Below are 24,535 nucleotides of genomic sequence, written 5' to 3'. Positions count from 1 at the left end.
TAATTGATCCTTAAGACTTGGTCCGCCTTGGAGCTCATCACGATATCTCATAAAAATGACTCATTACCAAAGGGGATGGTAGATAACTCATTCTTTGTGTTGCAGTCCATGCAACAAAAGTTTGAACGATTGAATTTGGCTTTGGGGGAAGTGGGGATACAATGGATCAACGAGGTGCAGTGATTAGAAATTTGCAAGGTTCCTACAGATTGGAGGAGACGTGAGCCCAGCTTTGAGAATGGATATGAGTATGAAAAGTATGGTGCGTCTCTTATTGCCAGGAGTGCTCTCAATACACAAATTAAGATAGATGAAATAGAGCAGCAGAGAGAACATTTTTCATACTAGATACCACATCAACAATAAGGTATGTAATATGATCATTGATGGAGGGAGTTGTACTAATGTGGCTAATACTAATTTAGTTGAGAAATTGAATTTACATACTTTGAAACACCCTAAACCATACAAGTTGCAGTGGCTAAATGACTATGGGGAGGTTAGGGTAAATAAGCAAATGCTAGTTTCTTTTTCAATTGGGAAGTACAAGGATGAGGTGTTTTGTGATGTAGTGCCTATATATGTTGACCATATTTTGTTGGGGAGGCCATGGCAGTGTGATAGGAGAGTGATCCATGATGGATTCAGAAATATGTATAGTTTTGAAAATGTTGGAAAAATAATCAAACTTGCTCATTTAACTCCAACACAGGTCCATAAGGACCAACTGAATCTGAAAAGTAAGGTTGATCAAAAAAGAAAGAGTGAAAGTAAGGTTAATCAAAAAAGAAAGAGTGGAAGTGAGATTGATAAAAAAAGAAAGAGCGAAAATGAGATTAATAAAGAAAGAGTAAAAGTGAGGTTGAGTGAAAAAGAAAAAGTGGGAGTGAGATTGAAAAAGAAAGAAATAGTGAGACAGAAAATGAGAGAAAATAAATGAAAGTGAGGCTGAAACCTTAAGAAAAAAAGAGAGTGAAAAGAAAAATGAGGGAAAAAATAAAAGCAAGAGTGAAGTAGGTGAGAGAAAAATAAAGAGAGAAGTGAGTTTTTATTCTAAGGCGAATTTTAATACTAACGAATTTAACGAATCTTTTCCTAGTGTTATTATCTCTTTGTTGTAGGAATATAAGGTTGGGATTCCTAGCTGTGTGTTTAGTAGATTGCCACCTATTAGAGAGATAGAGCAATACATTGATTTTATGTCAGGTGCTACAATCCCTACCCCACCTTTCTTTGAAGGACATAAGTCCTTGACGCACTTGAAGGGACAAGGTAAGTTGACTAGAATGCATACCAAGTGGGAGGAATGTATTGAGACTTTTCCTCATATAATCAAATACACACAAGATAAGTAAAATTTTGTGGTTATTGCAATATCAAGAAGGTATGTCCTTGTCTTCATTCTAGAAGCAAAGTTATTGACATTTGAATATGATAAGAAATTGCATGCTAATGATGACGACTTTGCTAGTGTGTATGGAGTACATAAGAAAACATTGTTTGGTAAGTGCTATAGACTAGATTGGTATTTGTTTAGAGAGAATAAACTTTGTGAGCATACTAGTCTTATGTGTGAGTTGCTAGTGCACGGCTGTTGGTTTGTTAGGACATTTTGGTGTAAAGAAGACTTTCGACGTGTTGCATGTCCATTGGTGGGAGTATTGTTTCCCATTCATTGAGTTTGCATATAGTTGGAGTGGTCACTTTAGTGTAAAGAAGATTTTAGGCATATTGCATAAATATTTTTGGGAGTATGGTTTACCATTCATTGAGATTGCATATAATTGGAGTGATCATTTTAGTGTAAGGAAGACTTTAAATGTGTTTCATGAACATTTGTGGGAGCATCATTTGCCATTCATTGACTTGTTGCATGGACGTTTGCGGAAGTATCATTTGTCATTATTAGATTTTGCATATATATTGGACCATGCATACTATTATTTCTTATTTTCATTTTGAAATTGTTTATTGTTTTAATCCACTTAAATTCGATGCTTTTACTTGTTGATAAGAGGAGTAGTTTGGATAGACTTTTCTAAATTATTGAGAGAATTAATGATAATTCATATCAAGTGGATCTTCTTGGTAAGTATCATGTTTATGCTATTTTCAATGTTACTAAACTTTTTCCCTTTAATACAACTGGAGATTCGAGGTGGAATCCTTTTGAGGAGGGGGGGGGGGGGAGGGAAATGATGGGCATCAAGGTGGACCAAGTCTTAAAGATCCCTTGCAAGTTCCAAATGGGCCAATCACAAGGCCAATAGCCAAGAAGATCAAGGAGGTAGTGTAAGGATTGGTGAAATCTACTTGGGATGAAACTAGTAAGAGCCCAACACTGAAGATGAGCTTGGAAGAATGAGAATCAGTTTTGATTCATTTGATACAAGCTATGGAAGAAAGCAACATGACTTAAAGGCGTTGGACACTTGAAGGCTTTCAACTTGTTTAATTCATTTAAAAGACTTATTTTATTAGTTTAGAATAGTTAGATTTATTATGAGAAGGGCTTAAGGGCATGTTGAGAAAGTTATTATTTTGTTGAACTAGGGTTTTAAGGAGTTACAGTAGCGCAACACTATTTATGGTACTGTAGCGAGGCGCTGTTCACTCAGGGGTATTTTTAGAAGAAAAGGCTTTATTTTGGCTAAGGTTTCTTTTATTTTGGATCATATTTAACCTTGTAGCCATGCAGCACTTTTGGTTAGACAATTTGGTGATTATTTCATTGTGAGTTGAGTTTTATCTCCTCTTTTTCATCTTAAACTTTTGAACTTATCAAAGGTAAATCACAACCTTTGCGGCATTCCTCCTTTGTAATTTGGGTTCTTGACAAGAAATTGCATGCTAATGATAACTTTGCTAGTGTGCATGGAGTACGTGAGAAAGCATTGTATGGTAAGTTCTATAGACTAGATTGGTATTTGTTTAAAAAGAATAAACTTTGTGAGCCTACTAGTCTTATGTGTGAGTTGCTTGTGCATGGATGTGGTTTGATGGGTCATTTTGATGTAAAGAAGATTTTAAACGTGTTGCATGACCATTGGTGGGAGTATTATTTGTCATTCTTTGAGTCCGCATATAATTGGAGTAGTCATTTTGGTGAAAGGAAGACTTTAAATGTGTTTCATGAACGTTTATGTGAGTATCATTTGCCATTCATTGACTTATTCCATAAACATTTATTTTGACCTAAGATGGAAAGAGACGTCGATCGCATTTGTGGCAGGTGCCATTACATGTAGAAAATGAAATCTAAGATTTCATCACATGGGTTGTGTACACCCTTACTCGTTCCTAGTGAGCCATGGATTGACATATCTATGGACTTTATTTGGGGGCTGCCCAAGACAAAAAGGGATAGAGATTCTATTTTTGTGGTTTTGGATAGATTTAGCAAAATGACACATTTCATTCCATGTCATAAAATTGATGATGCCACAAACATAGCTGACTTGTTTTTCAGGAAGATAGTGCAACTTCATGGTGTGCCTATGAGTATTGTTTCTGATAGGGATATTAAATTCATTAGTTACTTTTAGAAAGTTTTGTTGGAAAAATTGGGTACTAAACTTTTATTTTCCACTACTTGCCATCTACAAACTAATGGCCAGACTGAAGTAGTTAGTAGGACCATAACTCAGCTCTTACGCACTGTTGTTCATAAGAATTTAAAAACTTGGGAGGATTGTTTGCCATTTATAGAGTTTGCATCTAATAAGATCATGCATACTACTACTTCATATTTTCCTTTTGAAGCTGTTTATGGTTTTAATCCACATACTCCTTTAACTTTAATGCTTTTGCTTGTTGATGATAGGAATAGCTTGGATAGACCTTTTCAAATTCATGAGAAAATTAATGATACTTCATATCTAGTGGATCTTCTAGGTAAGTATTATGGTATGCTATTTTCAATGTTACTGATCTTTTTTCCTTTGATATAGGTGGAGATTCAAGATCGAATCCTTTTGAAGAGACGGGGAATGATGGGTCTTAAGGTGGACCGAGCTTTAAAGATCCTTTACAAGTTCCAAGTGAGGCAATCACAGAATTGAGAGCCAAGAAGAGCAAGGAAGCAATACAAGAATTGGTGTAATCCACTTTGAATGTGTCTAGCAAGAGCCCAACACTCAAGATGGGCTTGAAGGAAGGAGAACCAATTTTGATCCATTTGACACAAGCTATGAAAGAGAGTAACATGACTTAAAGACCTTGGGCACTTGAAGGCTTTAAACTTGTTTAATTCACTTAAATGACTTATTTTATTAGTTTAAACTAATTAGGTTTATTATGAGAAGCACTCAAGGGCATCTTGGAAAAGTTATTATTTTGTTGAACTAGGGTTTCAAGGAGTTATTGTAGTGCGGCACTTTTCACGGTACTGTAGCACAGCATTGTTCACTTAAGGATATTTTTTGGAAAGGGCCTTATTTTGGCCTAGAGTTATTTTTGTTGGGGAGTATTTAAACATCTTTGGCTGCCCACTTCATGGTTAGACAATATTGAATTTTCATTGTGAGTTGAGTTTACTCCTCTTGTTGTTGATTGAATTTTGAACTTATCAAAGGTAAATCACAACCTTTGTAGCCTTCTTCCTTGTAATCTGGGTTCTTGAGACTGGTTCTTCAATAGGTCTAGATTTTAATATAATTTAGGTTCTTGAAACGAGTTCTCAACGGGTCTAGATTCTCCATCCATTAACTTGATTTTAGATTTCTTGGGTGAATTTTCAAATTAATTGTTGGTTCAAAGGATTCCAATTCTGCGGGTTCATATCAGGAAATGTATGCTCTATTCTTTTGGAATAATACTCCATTTTTGACTAAGTATAGAGGGGGCATATTCCCAGCTTGATACTTTCCCCATAGGGCTTGTGATTTACCATTTGAGTTAAAACGAGACTTAATTTCTATTATCCAATCCCAACTAGGTAGTGATATCGTGGCCACAATTATTCAGTTTCTCCCTTTTGCCTTGACATGGCATCTGCTACTAGATTCTCCCTTCCATTCTTATATTCCACAATAAAATTGTAGCCCATCAAGTTGGATATAGAAAAATTGATATTTTTCCATAGTACCCACACTATTTTCTCTATAGGACACATTCGTAAACCATGTGATATTTTGGTTTGAAGATCAAATCTTTTTAAACCATGGATCAAGTGGTTGATCAAACTAGTTAAGAAACAAATTATGTTTTTGGACTTAGTATGAAACTGAATACTCCTAGTGTTGTTTTGTAATTTTGGGGACTCTTGCTTGGTGATTCAAAGCATAGTTTTTCTTAGGAGTATGTTATGATTATATTAGAAGAAGATTTTGGGTTTGATCATGAGTTTTGAAATTGAAAGAATTACAATAAAAATCAAGAGTTTAGCCTATGATGTTTCAGCCCTATGAGGTTTTTCATAGTTGTATTTTGTTTTAAACTTCTCAATTGATATCTGAGTTTAGGAAAAAATTTACATAAGGTATGTAAATTCTGGTGATTTTTAGAGCCAGGATGCAAAATCTTTAAGTTAGTGGTAAAATAGTAAAAGGGTAAAATGGTCATTTTACTCTAAGTCAGTATTTTCCCATGTTTCTAATTGTTAGTGAGTAAATTTCTAACTTTTACAATCACTACTCACAGTTTCTCGTGTTCACACTTGAATTCTCATAGAACGCAAAGATCGATGTTCATGCAAAATATCCAAAGTCTTCTTGACACCAAAGTGTATCATTAATCCCCCACCATGTGCCCTACGCACCAGTAATTCACGCATAGAACAACTTGACACACAAAGTTTATTTTTTTTTAAACAAGTAACCCTCATGCTTGTAAAACTTACCAAATGCCACCTTATCATATGCCATATACACATTAGAGAAGTCAGTGTCATCGGCATATAGGTCTTTCACATATTCAAACCCAAGCATCTTAGCACTCATAGAAGTAAGAAGTACATACCCTCGAGATAAAGCATCAACAACAATGTTCTTCTTACCTTACTTGTAACAAATGACATATGGGAATGTCTCAATGTATTCCATCCAACGAGCATGCCTTTTATTCAACTTACCTTGACCCTTGAGATGCTTCAATGATTCATGATCGGTGTGGATTACAAATTTCCTAGGCCATAGGTAGTGCTGCCAAGTCTCTAATGCACGAACAAGAGCATAAAGCTCTTTGTCATAAGTAGGGTACTTGAGTGAGGCTCCACTTAACTTTTCACTGAAGAAGGCTATGGGCTGCCTATCCTGCATCAAAACTGCTCCAATCCCTATACCTAAGGCATCATATTCAATCTCAGGTAATGCTAGCACAGGTGCAGAGCACAACTTTTCTTTAATGGTGGCAAAAGCATTCTCTTGAGTAGCCCCCCAATAAAACCCAACATTCTTTTTAATGACTTCAGTGAGTGGTGAAGCAATGGTGCTAAAGTTTTTAACAAAATGCCGATAAAAGCTAGCTAAGCCATGAAAGCTAGCTAAGCCATGAAAGCTTCTTACCTCAGTGATGCTCTTTGGCGTTGGCCACTCCTTGATGGCCTTGACTTTCTCTTTATCCACCTCAATACCTTTTGTACTAACAATATATCCAAGAAAAACAACTTTTTCCATGCAAAATGTACATTTTTTGATATTAGCATACAACTTTTCACATCTCAACACATCAAACACACATCTCAAATGCTCAATGTGCTCATTTAAATCGTTGTTGTACACTAGGATATCATCAAAATACACAACCACAAACTTGCCAATGAATGTACGTAGGACATGGTTCATCAATCTCATGAAAGTACTGGGCGCACTTGTAAGTCCAAATGGCATAACCAACCATTCATAAAGCCCATACTTAGTCTTAAAAGTAGTTTTCCATTCATCACCCTCTTTCATTCTAATTTGATGGTACCCACTTTCAAGATCAATTCTACTGAAAATACATGAGCCATACAATTCATCAAGCATATGATCTAATCTAGGAATGGGATGGCGATACTTTACCGTAATATTGTTGACCGCCCTGAAATGAACACACATTCTCCACGTCCCATCCTTCTTTGGCACTAATAGCACAGGTACTGCACATGGGCTCATGCTCTCCCTCACGTACCCCTTACTCATCAAGTCCTCAACTTGCCTCTAAAGCTCCTTTGTCTCCTCTGGGTTACTCCTATAGGCTGGTCGGTTTGGAATAGCAACTCCAGGTACAAAATCAATCTAATGCTCAATGCCTCTAATGGGTGGCAACTCATTAGGCATCTCCTATGGGAATACATCCTCAAACTCCTGCAACAAGGAAATAGCCGAACTAGGAAGAGACTAGTGAGTGTCATCAAGAGTAAGATAAGACTTTTTACTGACAAGAAAAATCATAGGGCAATCTGCGAAGAAAGCCCTCTTAACCTCACTCTCTCTGGCATAGAAAATCACTTTTGTCTTTCCCTTCCTCTCTACAGACTCTCTTTCTTTTTTCTCTCGTGGCTCTACTCTTTTTTCTCTACTCTCAGCTACATCTCTACTTTCTCTTTCACTCTTTTTGTTGTGGTCATTTTCACTATCACTCTTTCTTTTCTGCTCAACCTCTTTTTTATTCATTCTTTTTTTATCACTCTCATTTTCACTCTTTCGTTTTTGATCACTTTCATTTTCACTCTTTCTTTTTTTTATCACTCTCATTTTCACTCTTTCTATTCTGAGCAACCTCACTTTTTAGTTTCAGTTGGTCCTCATAGACCTGGCTTGGAGTTAAAGGAGCAAGCTTAATTGTTTTGCCCTCCTTTACAAAGCTGTACATGTTTTTGAACCCATCATGTGTCACCCCCTATTATACTGCCACGGCCTCCCCAACAAAAATGGCTAGCATGCATAGACACAACATCACAAAATACCTCATCCTAATACCTCCCAATTGAAAAAAGAACTAAAACTCGTCTGTCCAACCTAACCTCCCCACAATCATTCAACCACTATAATTTGTATGGTCTAGAGTGTTTTAAGCTTGGTAAATTCAATTTCTCAACCAAAGTAGTGCTAGCCGCATTAGTACAACTCCCTCCATCAATGATCATACTACATACTTTGCTGTTGACGTGGCATCTAGTATGGAAAATGTTCTCTCTCTGTTGCTCGGCATCATCCACCTTAATGTGTGTGTTGAGAGCACGCCTGGCAACAAGAGACATACTCACAGCGTATATCACTCCTTCTTCATCACTAGCATCAACCAACTTGGGCACCCCATCATGATCATCCTCACTCTTAGTCATCACCTCCCCATTGTCACGCATAATCAGCACTCACCTATGTGGACATTGAGAAGCGATGTGCCCTGAACCCAAACACTTAAAGCATTTAACATCTCTATTCCTTGAACGTTGGGATTCTACCTTGAGTTTGCTACTAGGTCCCTCATCTTTGCCCTTAGGTGGTTCGATCTTTCTCTTTGTTTCAGCAGGATCATTCCCATCCTACTTTGATTTCCAAGTAGTGCTAGAAACTGAAGTGTACCTTGCTATACCTTGTCTCTCCACCTTCATAGCCATGTGCACCATGTCCTCTATCTCCACATAATGTTACAATTCAACCACATTGGCTATGTCTCTATTCAAACCACTCAAAAATCTAGCTATGGTGGCCCCCCGGTTCTTTTCTACATTAGCCCGAATCATAGCCACCTCCATCTCCTTATGGTAATCCTCCACACTCCTAGACCCCTGTGAAAGATTTTGGAGCTTTCGATGAAGGTCCCTATAGTAGTGACTAGGTACAAATCTCCACTTCATGAGAGCTTTCAATTCTCCCCATGTCTCTACAGGCCTCTCTTGATTCCTCCTCCTAGTAGTCACTAATTGATCCCACCAAATAATAGCATAATCAGTAAATTCAATTATCACCAACTTCACTTTCTTCTGCTCAGAGTAATTATGACAATCAAATAGCAACTCTATTTTTTTCTCCCACTCTAGATAAACCTTTGGGTCAGTTCTACCTTGGAAAGATGATATTTTCATTTTGATGCTCCCCAAGTCTCTATCGACACCAGCCCGACCCCCTAGGTTCCTCTTAAATCCTCTTTCACGCCTAACTCCTTTATGTCTACCCAACCCAATTTCAGATGTTAGGTCTTCCTCATCCTCATCATCTCCTTCATTCTCATATGCATTTTCAATCCTAGGCTCACATCGCCTCCGATTTTTCCCACCTTGCAAATTTCTAATCTCTGCTTGTTGTTGATTCATCCTATCCTCCATTGCCCCCAATAGCATGTTCATCCGCTCAAACTGTTGTTGCATGGCTTGCAACACAAATGAGTTATCTACTATCCCCTTGGGTGATGAGCCACTGTGGTGAGACATTGTAATGTGCTGCAAAAAAAATGTTAGCAGAAAAAGAAAGGACCTCACACGCTCCCTTATGTGTTTCCACTCAAATGATGGCACTTCACTCGTGTTTCACTCTAAATTGACTTTTTTTTTTTTTGTAAATAATAATCTCACACTCTCTTGTCTTTTACCTCTAGTTTTCCCATTCAACGTCTTTCAGAACTAATTGAACCCAATCAAGACAAAGCAACCTTGTTTAATCTGAACTAGCAATTAGATCCAAAAAATAAGAACAAGAGAAACACAAAAAGAAAGAAACGACATGAGAATCACGGAAATTATACGAATGGACAAGTGACTATAACACAAGATACCAACAATAATGAAGGATGCACAATCCCTATGATGAAAGGCTCAAGAAAAGTTTTTTGGATTTTTCTATACTCTTTTGTTTTTTTTTGGATGATTTTTTTTTTCTGTTCTTTTCTTTTCTTTTCCTTTCCTTTTCTTTCTTTTCTTTTCTGTTCTTTTTTTTTTCTCAACAGAAAAAACCACAAACATGAATATTCAATTGTGATAATCAAACAATTGAATTCAAACACATACAAATTGACAAAGAAATAAAGAGGAATCAATGAAATCCTAGAAATTTTAAACCCTAGATGATGCAAATTTTGGCAGCCCTAGGGAAAAATGAATTTCTGTGCTTTTTTTTTTGTAACCCTAGAACAATGAAGCCCTAGAATTAAAGATGCAATAAATAAAAGATAGAATCAGACCTGATTGGAAACTGAGCTCTGAATACCAAATGATGTGAACCCGCAGGAAGAGAATCCCTTGAACCCACAATCAATTTGAAAACTCACCCAAGAACGCCAAATTCAAGTCTATGGATGGAGAATTTAGACCCGTTGAGAACTCATTTCAAGAACCTAGATTATATCAAAATCTAGACCCGTTGAAATCCCGTCTCAAGAACCCAAATTACAAGGAAGAAGGTCACAAAGGTTGTGATTTACCTTTGATAAGTTCAAGAGTTCAATCAAGAACAAGAGTAGAAAACTCACTCACAATTAAAATTCGAAATAAAATGTTTAGCCCTTGGAGTGGCTGATTACATCCTTTAAATACCCTCCCTAAAACATGATAAAACCCTAAACTAAAATTTGAGACCCTTTCTCTCAAAAATACCCTTAGTGAACAGTAGCCGCGGGTGCTGTAGCATGAACAATGTCATGCTACAGTACTTCTAAACCCTAGTTCAAATAAATAAGACATATGTGAGCTAAGCATCCTCAAGCCCACTTATTATAAACTAAAAATAAAAATCCTTTAAACAAATTGAAAGCCTTAATATCTAAAGGCCCTATCTCTAAGTCAAGTCTTCCACAGCTTGGATAAAGTGGATCAAAGCTGGTTCTTCTTATTTCAAGTCCATCTTGAGTGTTGGGCTCTTGCTAGCTTCATCCCAAGTGGCTTGTACTAATCCTTGCATTGCTTCCTTGATCTTCTTGGCTCTTGATCTTGTAATTGGCCCATCTGGAACTTGCAAAGGATCTTTAAGAGTAGGCCCACCTTGGTTCCCATCATTCTCCCTCTCCTCGATTCGACGTCGAATCTTCACCTACATCAAAAGGAGAAAGATCAGAAACATTGAACATAGCAGAAACATTATACTCACCTGGGAGATTCACTTTATAGGCATTGTCATTAATTTTCTCAAGGATTTGGAAATGTCCATCTCCTCGAGGATGCAACTTAGTCCTCCGATAAGTTGGGAATCTTTCTTTGCGCATGTGAACCCAAACCCAAGTTTCGGGTTCGAAGATGACACGCATTCGCCCTTTATTGGCTTGGGAAGCAACCATTTCATTCTTTTGGGCAATTTGAAGTCGTACCCTCTCATGGAGTGACTTCACTAACTCCGCATTCTTTTTGTCCATCCAAGCTACGCTTGCCATCAATTGGTAAGGGCATCAAATCTAAAGGGGTAAGCAGATTGAATCCATAAATAGTGACTTGTAGCCTTGTCACGGGATATAATAGTGGTCCATGCTTGGAGTGCAATCGCTTTGCTAACATGGTGATTTATCTTCTGCTTAACTTTTTGCAGAATGCACAACCCTACCAGGTTAAATGTGGTCTCTATTCTGATATGATGCTCTTTTGTGATATGAAATGATATGATTAGATGAAGATATCTAGTCAAGTTATGCCAAAGGAGTCTTTGAATATGAAAAGTTGGCTTTTGAATAAGAACAGTTTGAAGAGTCGCTCTGATTTTCTAATAATAAGTATTTTTGAATTTTGCATATTGAAACTGAAATACTTTGTTTCTGCATTCTGAACTCTGTGAAAATGCTCATGTTTACATACTAGGATATGTTCTTTACTTATTGAATTATTGATAACTCACTCCTTATCTCCAAATAGTTTTAGATGATCTTGATGGTTCTACTGGAGAGCAAGATTAGGCAATGTTAGAGAGGCTTGATGTTCGTAGAGGAATAAGTGTATTACTTATTTGAGAGTAAAGTTAGTAAATTGATTATTATTATTATTTTGGTTATTTAGATACGATGAGTTATTAATATTTTTAAATCTTTGGGTTGTTTTTAATTTATTTTCTGGAGAAATTCTTTGTTGTCCCTATAAGGAGTATAAATTTTTGGGTTGTGTAAATGGATTAATATTTTATGGATTTTTCTGAATTTTATAGTTGTGATATTGGAGTTGATATCAAGAAATGAGAGCTAACTCTCTGGACCTCGAGGACTGGGACGTTACAACATATTTATCTGTTACACATGATTTAGTCTATCACAAAATATTTATCTATTACATAACATATTCTGTCACGTATTGATATATGTTGTAAGTATGTCATGTTACATATACCATCTATTACAAGTATGCCATGTCATGAAATATTTATTGTTACATATTAAGCCATATGATAAAGTGTTAGAATTGCGTAATTAAATTATTTAAAGTGAATGATTTATTTTATCAAATAAGAGTTGAGCATTTAATTATGCAATAAATTTTAATACTAGACTCCCAACTGATTGATGTCAATATTTTGGTCACAAATATTCTATATTTTCTTAAAAATAGTAAATATTTAAATTATGATGCATGGCATGTATGGAAGAGAAGGAAAATAGCTAGATATCTCTTGGACGCAGACGCACACTGGAGAGAAGCAGGAAGCACGGCTTTGAGCTGGAGCCAAAACGTGGGCCTGTACAAGCACACTGCAGGGGGCTGATTTTATTTTTCTTTTTCTTTTTGGCTTCATTTGGGGTTGGCGTTTGCCGACCTAGGGGGGATATACTTTTCTTTTTCTTGTTTTTAGCTGGGTACAGACGAACGATGTGGGAGGCTTTCGTCTCTCTCTGGTTTTTACTTTTATTTCCTTTCCCAGTGTTTTTGTTAGTTCTTAGTAGTTTCCAGATTTTCGTTCCTTCGGCTGGGTTGATCTTCATTTTATTTTCTGCAGTTTGTCTCTTTGAGTTTATTTTCATTTGCTATCGACAGAGTTGTATTTCTTTTCTTTCCAGTTTTTACGTTCGGCTAAGGGGCGGCTTGTTTCTTTTGCGTTGAGTTTTAGGTTTCATTTATGTTAGTGGGAGTTGTTTTTGCTGGATCTTCGAGGCGGCGGCTTCATTTTTTTTTTTTTACTTTTATTATACTTGCTTTCATTTTCGTTTTGGAGAGACATCATTGTTTTGTCGGTTGGGACGTTCATAGGTTTTTTTTTTTTCATTTTCGTGCTTTCATTTTTTTCAAGTTTTGTTTCATAGTTTTTTTGGACATTCGGCTGGGACGGTGGGCTCTCTCGCTTGGTTTTTTGGATTTTTTTTCATTTTCTTTTTCAGTTTTCAGTCGGTCGGTGTTCTTTTTTTTTGTTAGTTTTCGTCGTCCAGATCTTAGGGGTCGTTTGGAATTTATTTTGCTTTTACGTTTTACATTTTTGTTCCCCTGTTTTCGTTTAGAACCTGGGCAGCATTGCTTCATGCTCCATTATCAATTTACAGACAGCATTATCATTTTTTCTTTTCGTTTCCTTCTTCTTTGCTGAGATTATATTTTCAGTTTTAGTTTTCTTTCTTTGGGACACGGCAGCTTCTTCTACCTTATCATACTGCTGGTTTTTTTTATTTTCTTTTTACGTTGGGCTCTCCAGATTGGAGGCGGTGCTGCTTCGGTTTCATTTTATTGGCAGATTGTTTTTTTTTTTTTTTTTTGGTTTCTTTTTCATTGGGTCTTTCCGTTTCATCCTTAACCCGAATTTTGGAAGCCATTTTTGGACTCTAAAGTTCATCCCATTTAGGTATTTTCTCATAATTTTAATTTGGCTCTACTTAAATTAATTTTTATTGCTAAAAATATCATGTGTAACTAATTTTTGAAACTTGGGTTGTAGAATGAGACTTGATTTGTTTTGGGTTCTAGTTCAATGCAATATTTTGTTTATAAATGTTGATTTCACTATATTACTAGTTAGATTTAAATTGAAAATAGATTGCGGCTTTAGTTCTTGATTTGTTGTTGATGTAAAGCACAACAAAAATTTGAAATGATCAAGGCCTCTCTTAGTTAATTGTTAATGTGTGTTTGGCTAGTAAAATAGAGAATCTCTTAGGGAAATATTACAAAACTTGAGCATAACTTTTTATTTTCTGTTTATCAATGCCTTGATTGGATTGTTAATCGAGAAAATTATCTAGGAACTAAAACAAAGAGAGTCTCATACCCAACCCAAGTGTTTGTTAATTTGCCTTTTTGATTAGAAGCTCTGATTCTAGATTTGATTTAATTTTTGCGAAAATTGAATTCATACTTTTTTTTCTTACTTCATCTTCAATACTTTTCACATTGCATTTTTTTTTCCATCTCTCATAGTCGATCCATTTGTTACACAAAAACCTCACAAACGCTTTGATAGCCTTTTTGCCCTATGAAATACGATCTTGGTCTTATCGTTGATACAACTTGACACTTCTATACTTGAAAGCATATTCGAGACTGAGTCAAGTTTTTGGCCCCGTTGTTGGGAAAAACTGGTGCTTATCAGAGCATTCTTCTATTACTGAGAGGGACATTTGTGGAGCTGTGAACCTCTTCACAGCCTGGGTGACATTTGATTTTTTTTTCCTTTTCTCTGTTTATTTTTCATTTTCTTTGATTTTCTGCTCTTGTTTGTATGACTGGTTGGACTAGAGACCATACATCTCAACTATTTGGGACACAATCATAGACATCTTTTAACTCTGCATCACCTTCTCTTGAATCATCATCTGACACTGATAGCATCATGGCTGAAAATGAACATCATGATAGGGAAATGGTAAATCAAAACAGGACACTTAGGGAGTATCTTCAGCCTGTTAGGACTAGCACCCCTTCTTGCATCATTTTACCTCTTAATGCAAATGCTTTTAATTTCAAACCCGAGATGGTTCAATTGTTACCACACTTTCATGATATGGAATTTGAAAACCCCTACTTGCATATTAAAGAGTTTGAGGAAGAGTATTCTATATTTATGGATAGAACATGCATTGAAGAGTCATAAGATTGAAATTGTTTCCATTTTCCTTAAAAGGCAAGGGTAAGACATGGTTGAATTCCTTAAGATCAAGATCCATTGGGACTTGGCAAGAAATGAAAATTGAATTTTTAAAGAAAATTTTTCCCATGCATAGAACTAATGCCTTGAAAAAACAAATCAAGAATTTTTGCCAAAAGGATGTGGAAACATTTTACCATTTTTGGGAACGATTCAAAGACCTCTTAAATGCATGTCCTCACCATGGATATGAGAATTGGAGGGTTATTAGCTTTTCTATGAAGGGTTGCAACAAAAAATGAGGCAATTTGTAGAAATCATGTGCAATGGTGAATTCTTCAAAAAAGCTGAGGAAGCCTTGAATATTTTGACTATTTGGCTGAAAATGCCGAATCTTGGGATGTTTCTGACTTATATAAAATAAATCTAAAAATCAAAAATGTGTTAGTGGGGGTGGTAAATACCACTTGAAAGAATCTGATGATTTACATGCTAAGCTTGCATTGATATCTAATGAGTTAGAATATTTAGAGCTTAAGAAAGTCAATGAAATGCATGTTTTGCTATCAATTTCTGAAAAATGCAACATATATGAGATTCAGGGCATGTGACTACTGCATGCCCAAAAATTCCTGCTTTTAAATAAGTTTTGCTTGATCAATCCAACCTTGTGCATATGATCTCTAAACATTTTATGGACCTTGCTCTATTACTTATAATGCAGGTTGGAGAAATTATCCAAATTTCAGTTGGAAAAATGAACAACCTGAGTCATCTACACAAGGACAAAGTTAGTATTCCCCATATGGAGCAGCTGGTCAAGGCTCAGGACCCTCTTATTTTGCAAATCAACCCCCTCCAATGCAGAAAAAGGGAGTGGAAGATTCCATTCAGCAACTAACTGTTACGCTACAACAATTTATGCAAAGTCAAGCCACAGTCAACAACCAGAACGCCCAAACCATCAATGACATCGACGGACCCTTACTAGAGTAACCACTACTTTAAGTAACCAAGAGAAAGGAAAATTTCCCGCTCAAACCCAACCCAATCCACAAATGTAAAGTCAATCATCTCAGAATAATGGTGAAGGGGCCAATGTGAAATCAGTGAAAACTATTACAACTTTGAAGAATGGTAAGGTTGTGGATATCCTTGCCCATAGTGCAAGGAAGTCAGGTAAAAAAGCTAACCCTCCTCTAGTTAGTGGTGAGCCAAGCACTTCAGATTCAAATAATGATGCATGTCTCATTCTTGCACCTTTTCCAAATTGTTTGCTTTCTTTGCATAAAGAAAAACAACATGCTGAAATCTTAGAAATTTTTAAGTAAATTAGGATTAATATTCCACGTCTTGATGCTATTAAACAAATTCATGCTTATACTAAATTTTTGAAAGATTTATGCAGTGTGAAATGCAAACTAAATGTGCAAAAAAAAAAAAGCTTTTCTCACTGAGCAAGTTAGTGCCATTATTCAAAACCACACACCACCTAAGTACAAGGATCCGGGTTCACCTACCATTTTATGTGTCATTGGAAATTCTAAGATTGGTCAGGCCTTGCTAGACTTAGGTTCGGGGGTTAATTTGCTACCTTATAGTGTGTATGAACAATTAGGACTAGGGGAATCAAAAGCCACTTCAATCATTTTGCAGTTTGCCGATAAATCCATAAAAATTCGTAAGGGTATTGTTGAGGACATCTTGGTCCAAGTAGATAAATTTTATTACCCTGTGGATTTTGTAGTATTAGATATGAAGTTGTCATCTCACTCAAACTCTTCACCACCTGTGATTTTAGAAAGACCATTGTCAGCAACTTCTAATGCTATAATTAATTATAGGAGTGGTGTTTTAAAATTGAGTTTTAGAAATATGACTTTAGAACTGAATATCTTTAATTTGTGTAGGCAACCTCAAGAACTTGAAGACGTTGAAGAAGTCAATGCATTGGAATCCTTACTTGCTAAAAACTCTTTATTAAATTACAATTGTAATGAACTTTGGGAGGGATTTAGAAGACTCCATTGATTTAATTGAGTCCACTAATCAATTTTTTTCTCTTTGTGCTGCAGGAAATTCAAATGAGATATAGTGGAAACTCAAATTTGAGCCACTACCAGCACTACAAGCCTCGGCACAGCCCTCCAATGAGAAGACCCCAATGCAGGAATTAAAGCCACTACCCTCGGAGCTAAAATACGCCCCTCGGACCAAAAAAGTCATTTCCAGTAGTGATTCCTACACTTTTAACTCCTGACCAAGAGAGTAAGTTGATGGAAATTTTGGCACAACACAAATTAGCCATTGGCTGGTCCATTGCTGACATCAAATGTATAAGCCCTTTTATCTACACACATAGGATATATTTGGAAGAGGACTTAAAACCCTCTAGAGAGATGCAAAGGAGACTAAATCCTACAATGAAAGAAATGGTAAAAAATGAAGTTTTGAAATTGTTAGACATAGGCATTATTTATCCCATTGCTAATAGCAAATGGGGTTAGCCCAATCCAAGTTGTTCCAAACAAATTTGGTATAACTGTGGTTGAAAATGACAAGGGAGAATTGGTACCTACTAGGGAGACCACAAGTTGGAGGATGTGTGTAGACTATAAAAAATTAAATACTGCCTCTAGAAATGATCATTTTCCCTTACTTTTCCTTGACCAGATTTTAGAAAAAGTGGCAGAGTATAAATATTATTGTTTTTTAGATGTCTTCTCTGGCTGCTATCAAATAGAACTAGCCCCTAAGAATCAAGAGAATACTACCTTCACTTGTCCTTTTGGGACTTTTGCCTTTAAGAGAATGCCATTTGGGCTATGCAATGCCCTAGCCACTTTTCAAAAATGCATGTTAAGCATTTTCAGCGACTTGATTGAGGACATTGTAGAGATTTTCATGGATGATTTTTCAGTTTTTGGGAAGAAATTTTGCGCGTTTGTCTAATTTACAAGTCGTCTTAAAAAGATGTAAAGAAAAACAATTGATATTAAATTGAAAAAAATGCCATTTCATGGTAAGACAAGGGATAGTTTTGGGGCATATTGTATCCTCGGGGCATAGAGGTAGATAAAGTTAAGATAGACTTGATTTCAAATTTGCCTGCGCCTAAAAATGTGAAAGGTGTTAGATCTTTTTTAGGGCATGTCAATTTTTATAGAAGGTTCATAAGAAATTTTAACTTTATCTCTAAACCTCTTTGTCAACTTTTAATGCATGATGTCAAGTTTGAATTGACTAAAGAGTGTCAAAATTACTTTGATCAGCTGAAAACATTTCTCACCACGGCACCTATCCTTCGGCCCCTTGATTGGTCTCTTTCTTTTGAATTAATGTGTGATACAAGTGACTTTGTTGTGGGGGTTGCACTTGGACAGCGAAAAGATAAGCTGCCATATGTCATAGACTATACTAGTAAGACTTTGAATGCTGCCCAAAAGAATTATTCTACCACAAAAAAAGAATTACTAGCTATAGTCTTTGCATTAGATAAATTTAAATCATATCTCCTTGGTTCAGTTGTCATAATATTCATTGATCATGTAGTTTTGAAATTTTTATTTTAAAAAAGACACCAAACTGAGATTGGTAAGATGGATGCTCATATTGCAAGAATTTGATCTCACAATAAAAGACAAGAAAGGAATAGAAAATGTGGTAGCGGATCATCTTTCTCGCCTTACACCTGAAGTTTCTGAGGAGTTTCCTTTAATTTCTGATTTTTTTCCTAATGAACAATTATTTTCAATTGAGACTTTATCATGGTATGCTGACTTTGTAAATTTCTTGGTCACAGGAAAGACTCCACCTCATTGGAATGCTCAAGACATCAAAAGGTTGAAAACTGAAGCTAAGTATTTCTTTTACGATGATCCCTACCTTTTCAAGTATTGTTCAGATCAAATCATTAGGAAGTGTATGCCCAGTAATGAAATTTCTAGTGTTTTAAATTTTTGTCATACGGAAGCTTGTGATGGGCATTTTTCATCCCATAAAACAATAGCTTTTTTTTTTTTTTTTGTTTTAAGAAGAGTGAGCAATCACTTCCAAACAAAACAAGAAAGAAACACTAACCGAAAAAAAGAAACTACGAACCTTAACAACAACATATAGAAGGAATCCCTAATAAATCTAACTGAATCAAGCCTCAGAGAACCCGAGGCATGGAAGAAGTATTAGAATAATCTGAAGAGACACCAGCCGCACCAGTTTTAGCCAACCAGTCTGCTACTTTGTTACCTTCCCGTAGGACATACTGGAATTTACAATTAATGGAATGGGCTAAAACGACAATTTCATCCCAATAATCCTCCAAATACCAAACCCCACAATGACCTCTATGCCACCACGAAATAATCACCATTGAGTCAACTTCTACAATTACATTAGAAAGATGGAGAGAAATGCACACCCACAGGCCATATAAAAGAGCAAGGAGTTTTGCTTTATTATTAGAACCCATACCACTAGGAGAGACAAAGGCTTTCACTAGCTGTCTAGTAGCATTGCGAATAACACCACTCGTACCACAAGAGCCCAGGTTCCCAAGACTACTTCGATCTTTGTTCAATTTAAACCATCCTGATGGAGGTTTATGCCACTATACCACTTTACAAGTGCTTTCTTTTAAAGGAATTGGTCTAATGCGTAAAGCCTTCAGGATCATGCGATCAAAATGGGATAAAGTATGATACTTATTACCCATAAGACCAAGCGATCGAACCCAAAAAGATATTGACTTAATAACCGTATCATAGGATTTTAAAGAACCCTCCATTCGTGCTAGACATCTTCGCCTCCAAAGTCTCCAGGTAATAATGACAGACATGAGGCCCACAATAACTCCCACCTAAGAAGATGACTTAGCACGCCGGAACCAAGAGGAAACATGTTGCTCCCAATTTCTACCCATTGGTAACCCAAATAGATTAGAGAACGTTAACCAAATTTTTCTTGGAAAATCACCCTCAAAGAGAACATGATTTATGTCTTCATAGTGACCAACACAGCAACAATCACATTTGGAGACAATAGGAATACCAACTCGACGCAGCCTATCATCCACACTCAAAGCCCGGTGCCAAGCCTTCCAGAAAAGAATAGACATTTTCAAAGGAAGACTATTATGCCAAATCCAAGAATGTCATTCAAAAGAAGTGCCTCTGACTCTAATACATTACCATGCAGACTGAACTGAAAACAACCCTTCCTCTGATTGGGTCCAGACAAGAACATCCTTACCCGAATTAGGACCAGATAAGGAGACAAGGATATCATCAACATTCTCTAATCCCACTAAATTTTCAAGCAAGTTCACATCCCATCCATCAGACAAACGGCATTCTTTGATTTTCATCAAAGGTTGACTCACAAGAGGCAATTCATTTATCAGGACCATTATCCCGCCATTTATCATACCAAAAATAAATATCTCCTTCTTTAACTCTCCATTTAGAACTATTCAAAACCAAAGGAATACAACGAGCAGTCATTCTCTAGAATCTTGAACCTTTAGCATCATCTATTAGTAACCAGGGTTTCGATCCCACATATTTAGCTTTAAAGAAATTGGCCCATAGAGAATTACCTCGTAGAAGATTTCAGGCAAACCTCATGTGCAAGGCTGTCTGAACCTCGTGGAGAAGCCTCACCCCAATACTGCCTTCTGCCACAGGCTTACCCATATGTTTCCAGGCTACCCATTTTTTCTTATCCTTCCCATTCAACTCGCCCCAAAAGAACGAACTCATCATTTGATGAATCTTATTTATGACAACTTGAGGAATCTGCAAAACAGTAAAAAGATGAAGAGCCATGCTAGAAATAACATGGCGTAATAAAATCAATTTCCCTCCAGAAGAAAGAAGTCGCATTTTCCAGCCACTTAGTTTCTTCCTTATTTTATTTAGCATATCTTCAAAATGTACTTGCTTAAGACGACCCAGTATAATGGGCACTCCAAGATATTTGAGAGGAAAATGACCCTCTACAAAACTAGTAGTGCGAAGAAGATGTCTCTTCCGTGAATGGGAAATTTTATTAGAACAAAACATAGCAAACTTATGTTTATTGATGGCTTGTCCCGACCATCTTTCATATTGTCCCAGAATACTTAGAAGCTCCCGAACCGATCTTTGGCTCCCATTAGAGAAAATAACCACATCATTAGCATACATCAAATGAGGAATAATAGGCGTACCTCTACCCTGCTGAAATTGCCCAAATCTATGCTCAGCCACGCTACGAAGAATCAGTCGAGTAAGGATCTCTTGTTGAATAATAAACAGATAAGGAGATAAGGGATCACCTTATCTTATGCCACGACCTCCTGGAAAGAAACCTTTAGTTGTCCCATTCATCATAACTGAATACCAGGGACTAGATATGCAAAAATATATCAAGTCACAAAACTGAGGCGAAAAACCAAACCGCAACATGATCTTTATCAAGAAATTCCAATTCACACGATCATAAGCTTTTGCCATATCTACTTTTAACATAATATTGCCACCATGATTCCTCCTATTAATAGACTGGACCATTTCCTGAGTGAGACTAATGTTCTCAAAAATACTTCTACCAGGAATAAAGGCTCCTTGTTCCATTGAGACCAGACGAGGCAGAAGGCCAGTTAACCGGTTGACAATAATTTTGGAGCAAAGTTTATAAAAAAACCGAACAAAGACTGATGGGACGAAACTTATCAAAACCTGTTGGAGAGTCCACTTTGGGGATTAGCACCAAAAAGGAAGCAGTAAAAAACTTCGGAAGGGATTTTGAGTCAAAGAATTCCAACATTACTTTCCACAAATCATTTTTGACCACTTCCCAGCAACTTTTATAAAAACCAGACCCAAAACCATCAGGACCCGGAGCACTGTTAACTGGAATAGATAACAAGGCAGTATAAACTTCCTCCAATGAAGGAGCACAAAGCAAAGAGGCATTATCCTCATCAGAAATAACCGGATCAATAAGACCATCAAGATTAGGGTGCTCAGAAGTCGGCTCACCTTGTAAAAAAGAAGAAAAATAATCAACTGCACCTTGATAGATGCTTTCTGGAGACTCAAACACTGCATCATTCGACCGCATACTAAGAACCCGCTTACTTCTCTTTAAGGCAAGACAAACATGAAAGAACTTGGTATTCTGGTCACCCTCCGTTGCCCATTTTATTTTTGCCATTTGTCTTAAACATATTTCTTCTTGATGAGGCGACATTGCCAAATCAGCATTGTCCATCTGTAAATCATTATCAAGATTAGCATCCCAATTTAATTGAGACTGAAGTTCAAGCTCCTCACTTTGATTTTCAAGGGTAGAAATCCGTTCCAAAGTGTAACGAAACACCCGTCTATTCCAAGCCTGCAAAGCCACTTTAGTCTGTTTCAACTTGATAACCAACTTCTGAATAGCCGTTCCATCAACCCGAATGGACCAAGCTTGCCGAACACAATCCAGAAAATTATGATGATCAACCCACATTTGTTGAAAATGAAAAGGGGAAGGACCATAAGGACAAGGGTCTTTCTTCAACTCTATCATCATAGGGGCATGATCCGAAGTAGAACGAGGCAAATAAGAACATATAGCATTAGAAAATATCGAGAGAAAAGAGGCATTCATCAGAGCATGATCCAACCTTGCCCAAGAGTGAGCAAGACCATATTGGCCATTACACCAGGAAAACATATTCCCCTTCGAGTTCATTTCAATCAACCCCCCTGTTGAATCCAATTATTAAAATCTTCCATAACTTGAATAGGTCAAGATCTACCTCTTCGACGCTCGGAATCATTCTGAATAATATTGAAGTCACCCACAAAAATACAAGGTTCAGAATCCAGAGTCTGAAAACTCAGAGCATCCCATAAACTACGTGGTTCCACCATGGTAAATTTAGCATAAATGATCGTAAGCAAAAAGATTTCAGCACCTTCGCCCACTTTGAGAGAGATAAATTGCCTTCCCATTCGAACTAATCTAGCCTCAATAATACTATCCCCGAAAATCCATATTTTACCACCCTCTGCCTCATTTGAAATAAAATTATCAAACCTCAAACCACGACCCAAACGCTTAGCAACATCAATATTTTGAAAATGTTCCAACAAAGCAACAATTTTCGGCCTCCACTTACTAATCAACGTTTTTAGTCTGCCTTTTGAGGTACCAACACCCCTAATGTTCCAAACTAATATTGGATCAATCATTGAGCTGGATTAGAGACTTGAGCAAGAACCCGAGAAGAACTTCGCATTTTAACAAAACTCTTTTTCTTATATTTTCTCCTGCCTTCTTTATTTTCAGATTCAGTCAAGTATTCTTTCTCTTGAGATAAAACTTCCGGATGCAATTCTGGGTTCGGTTCAGAAACTATGTCTTCAAGAAACACATTAGTCTCCCCACCTTCCAGTGCACCCATAACCACCTCCATCTCAGGAGCAACAACAAGATCAGCTAGCTCACTCTCTTGCGCAATCAAAACAGGAACAGCAGAAGCAGAAATCCCATCCCCTGCAAGAGTGAAAGCATTTACAGGGTCAAAAAAACCAGGAAAAGAATCCACTTGAGAACTAGCCACGCATTCTCCACCACTCTTCACAACCCCAACACCATTTGGGAGCACCCCTAGAGCAGGAAGTTCCTCTACTGTAGCATCGAATTCCACTCTATTCTCTGTCAGAGAAATGCCCATCTGTTCTACGCTCAGTTCCACCTCCAGCATAACAACCAGCTCCTCATTCCCCCCAACTGCACCCATTGGATCGTCCTTCAACCCAACTGCACCAACTAAATCTGCATTATTATCAAGAACAGCTTTTGCATTTATCTCCAAGACCTCCACTGCACCTACTACATTCTGTTCCTTCTCAAGAACTGCAACCGGTTCCTCACGCCCTCCAACTGCACCCACTGCACCATGGTTTATAACAGACACCGCTCTAGAATTTTCTTTCATCCTGTGAACATCAACAGAATCCTCATGAGTCTTCATGCCTTTCTGCCCTGTCACCACTACTCGTGCCTTGTTCCTTTGAGAGATTTGTTTAGCCCGACAGGTACATAAATTGTGTCCCTGCATGCGACATTTACAACAGTAGGCAGGAAGTGTTTCATACACCACTTCTTGCTTCCTACTAGATGATAACCCTGGGGCTCTAATCCAGAAATGGCCAAGCGGTTCCTTGGCAGCATCGACCTCAACACAAAGTCTAGCCCCGTCGGTTCTAGTAGCACACCGCATCGGATTATCCCGACGAATGAAAGTGCCAATCGGGGCCATTAAAATATTTAAGAACTATTCACAATAAAAATTAGGAGGAAGACCTGGGAGAGAAATCCAAACCGGAACTTTCGAAGGCTCCTCATCCTCTGTGGAATTCGGAGTCCACCTGAACGCACGGTAAGGAATACGGTTTATCTCACAAACATCTCTAAATAGTGCCTTAGTGAAATCTGCATCATTTGCCATCTGAACAAACACATTCCTCGGCCGTTGCATGGAGGAGACAACGGGAGAGGTTGAGAGACCCCATCGGTTATGGATAAACGAACGTACAACATCAAGGGATGATCTCTGTTTCAAGAACTTCAAGATAACGAGTAACGGAAAGGCTTTGCAGAGT

The 24,535-nt window shown here is 37.2% G+C and overlaps 1 protein-coding gene and 1 non-coding gene across 2 annotated transcripts; both read right to left on the bottom strand.

Moving 5' to 3' along the window:
• Positions 1–15,039: 15,039 nt before the first annotated feature.
• Positions 15,040–15,147, bottom strand: LOC122293055. Its single transcript, XR_006237112.1, has one exon. It is a non-coding gene; the product is annotated as a small nucleolar RNA R71 (small nucleolar RNA).
• Positions 15,148–20,503: 5,356 nt separating this feature from the next.
• Positions 20,504–23,119, bottom strand: LOC122291007. Its single transcript, XM_043098660.1, has 3 exons — positions 22,684–23,119; positions 21,579–22,630; positions 20,504–20,689 (listed from the first exon to the last, which is right to left on the bottom strand). The coding sequence occupies exons 1-3, from the start codon at positions 23,117–23,119 to the stop codon at positions 20,504–20,506; spliced, it is 1,674 nt and encodes a 557-aa protein (XP_042954594.1).
• Positions 23,120–24,535: the final 1,416 nt, after the last annotated feature.

The sequence above is a fragment of the Carya illinoinensis genome, chromosome 13 (assembly GCF_018687715.1).
Source record: "Carya illinoinensis cultivar Pawnee chromosome 13, C.illinoinensisPawnee_v1, whole genome shotgun sequence".
Lineage (NCBI taxonomy): Eukaryota > Viridiplantae > Streptophyta > Magnoliopsida > Fagales > Juglandaceae > Carya > Carya illinoinensis.
This window is presented reverse-complemented; position numbering and strand designations above follow the sequence as displayed.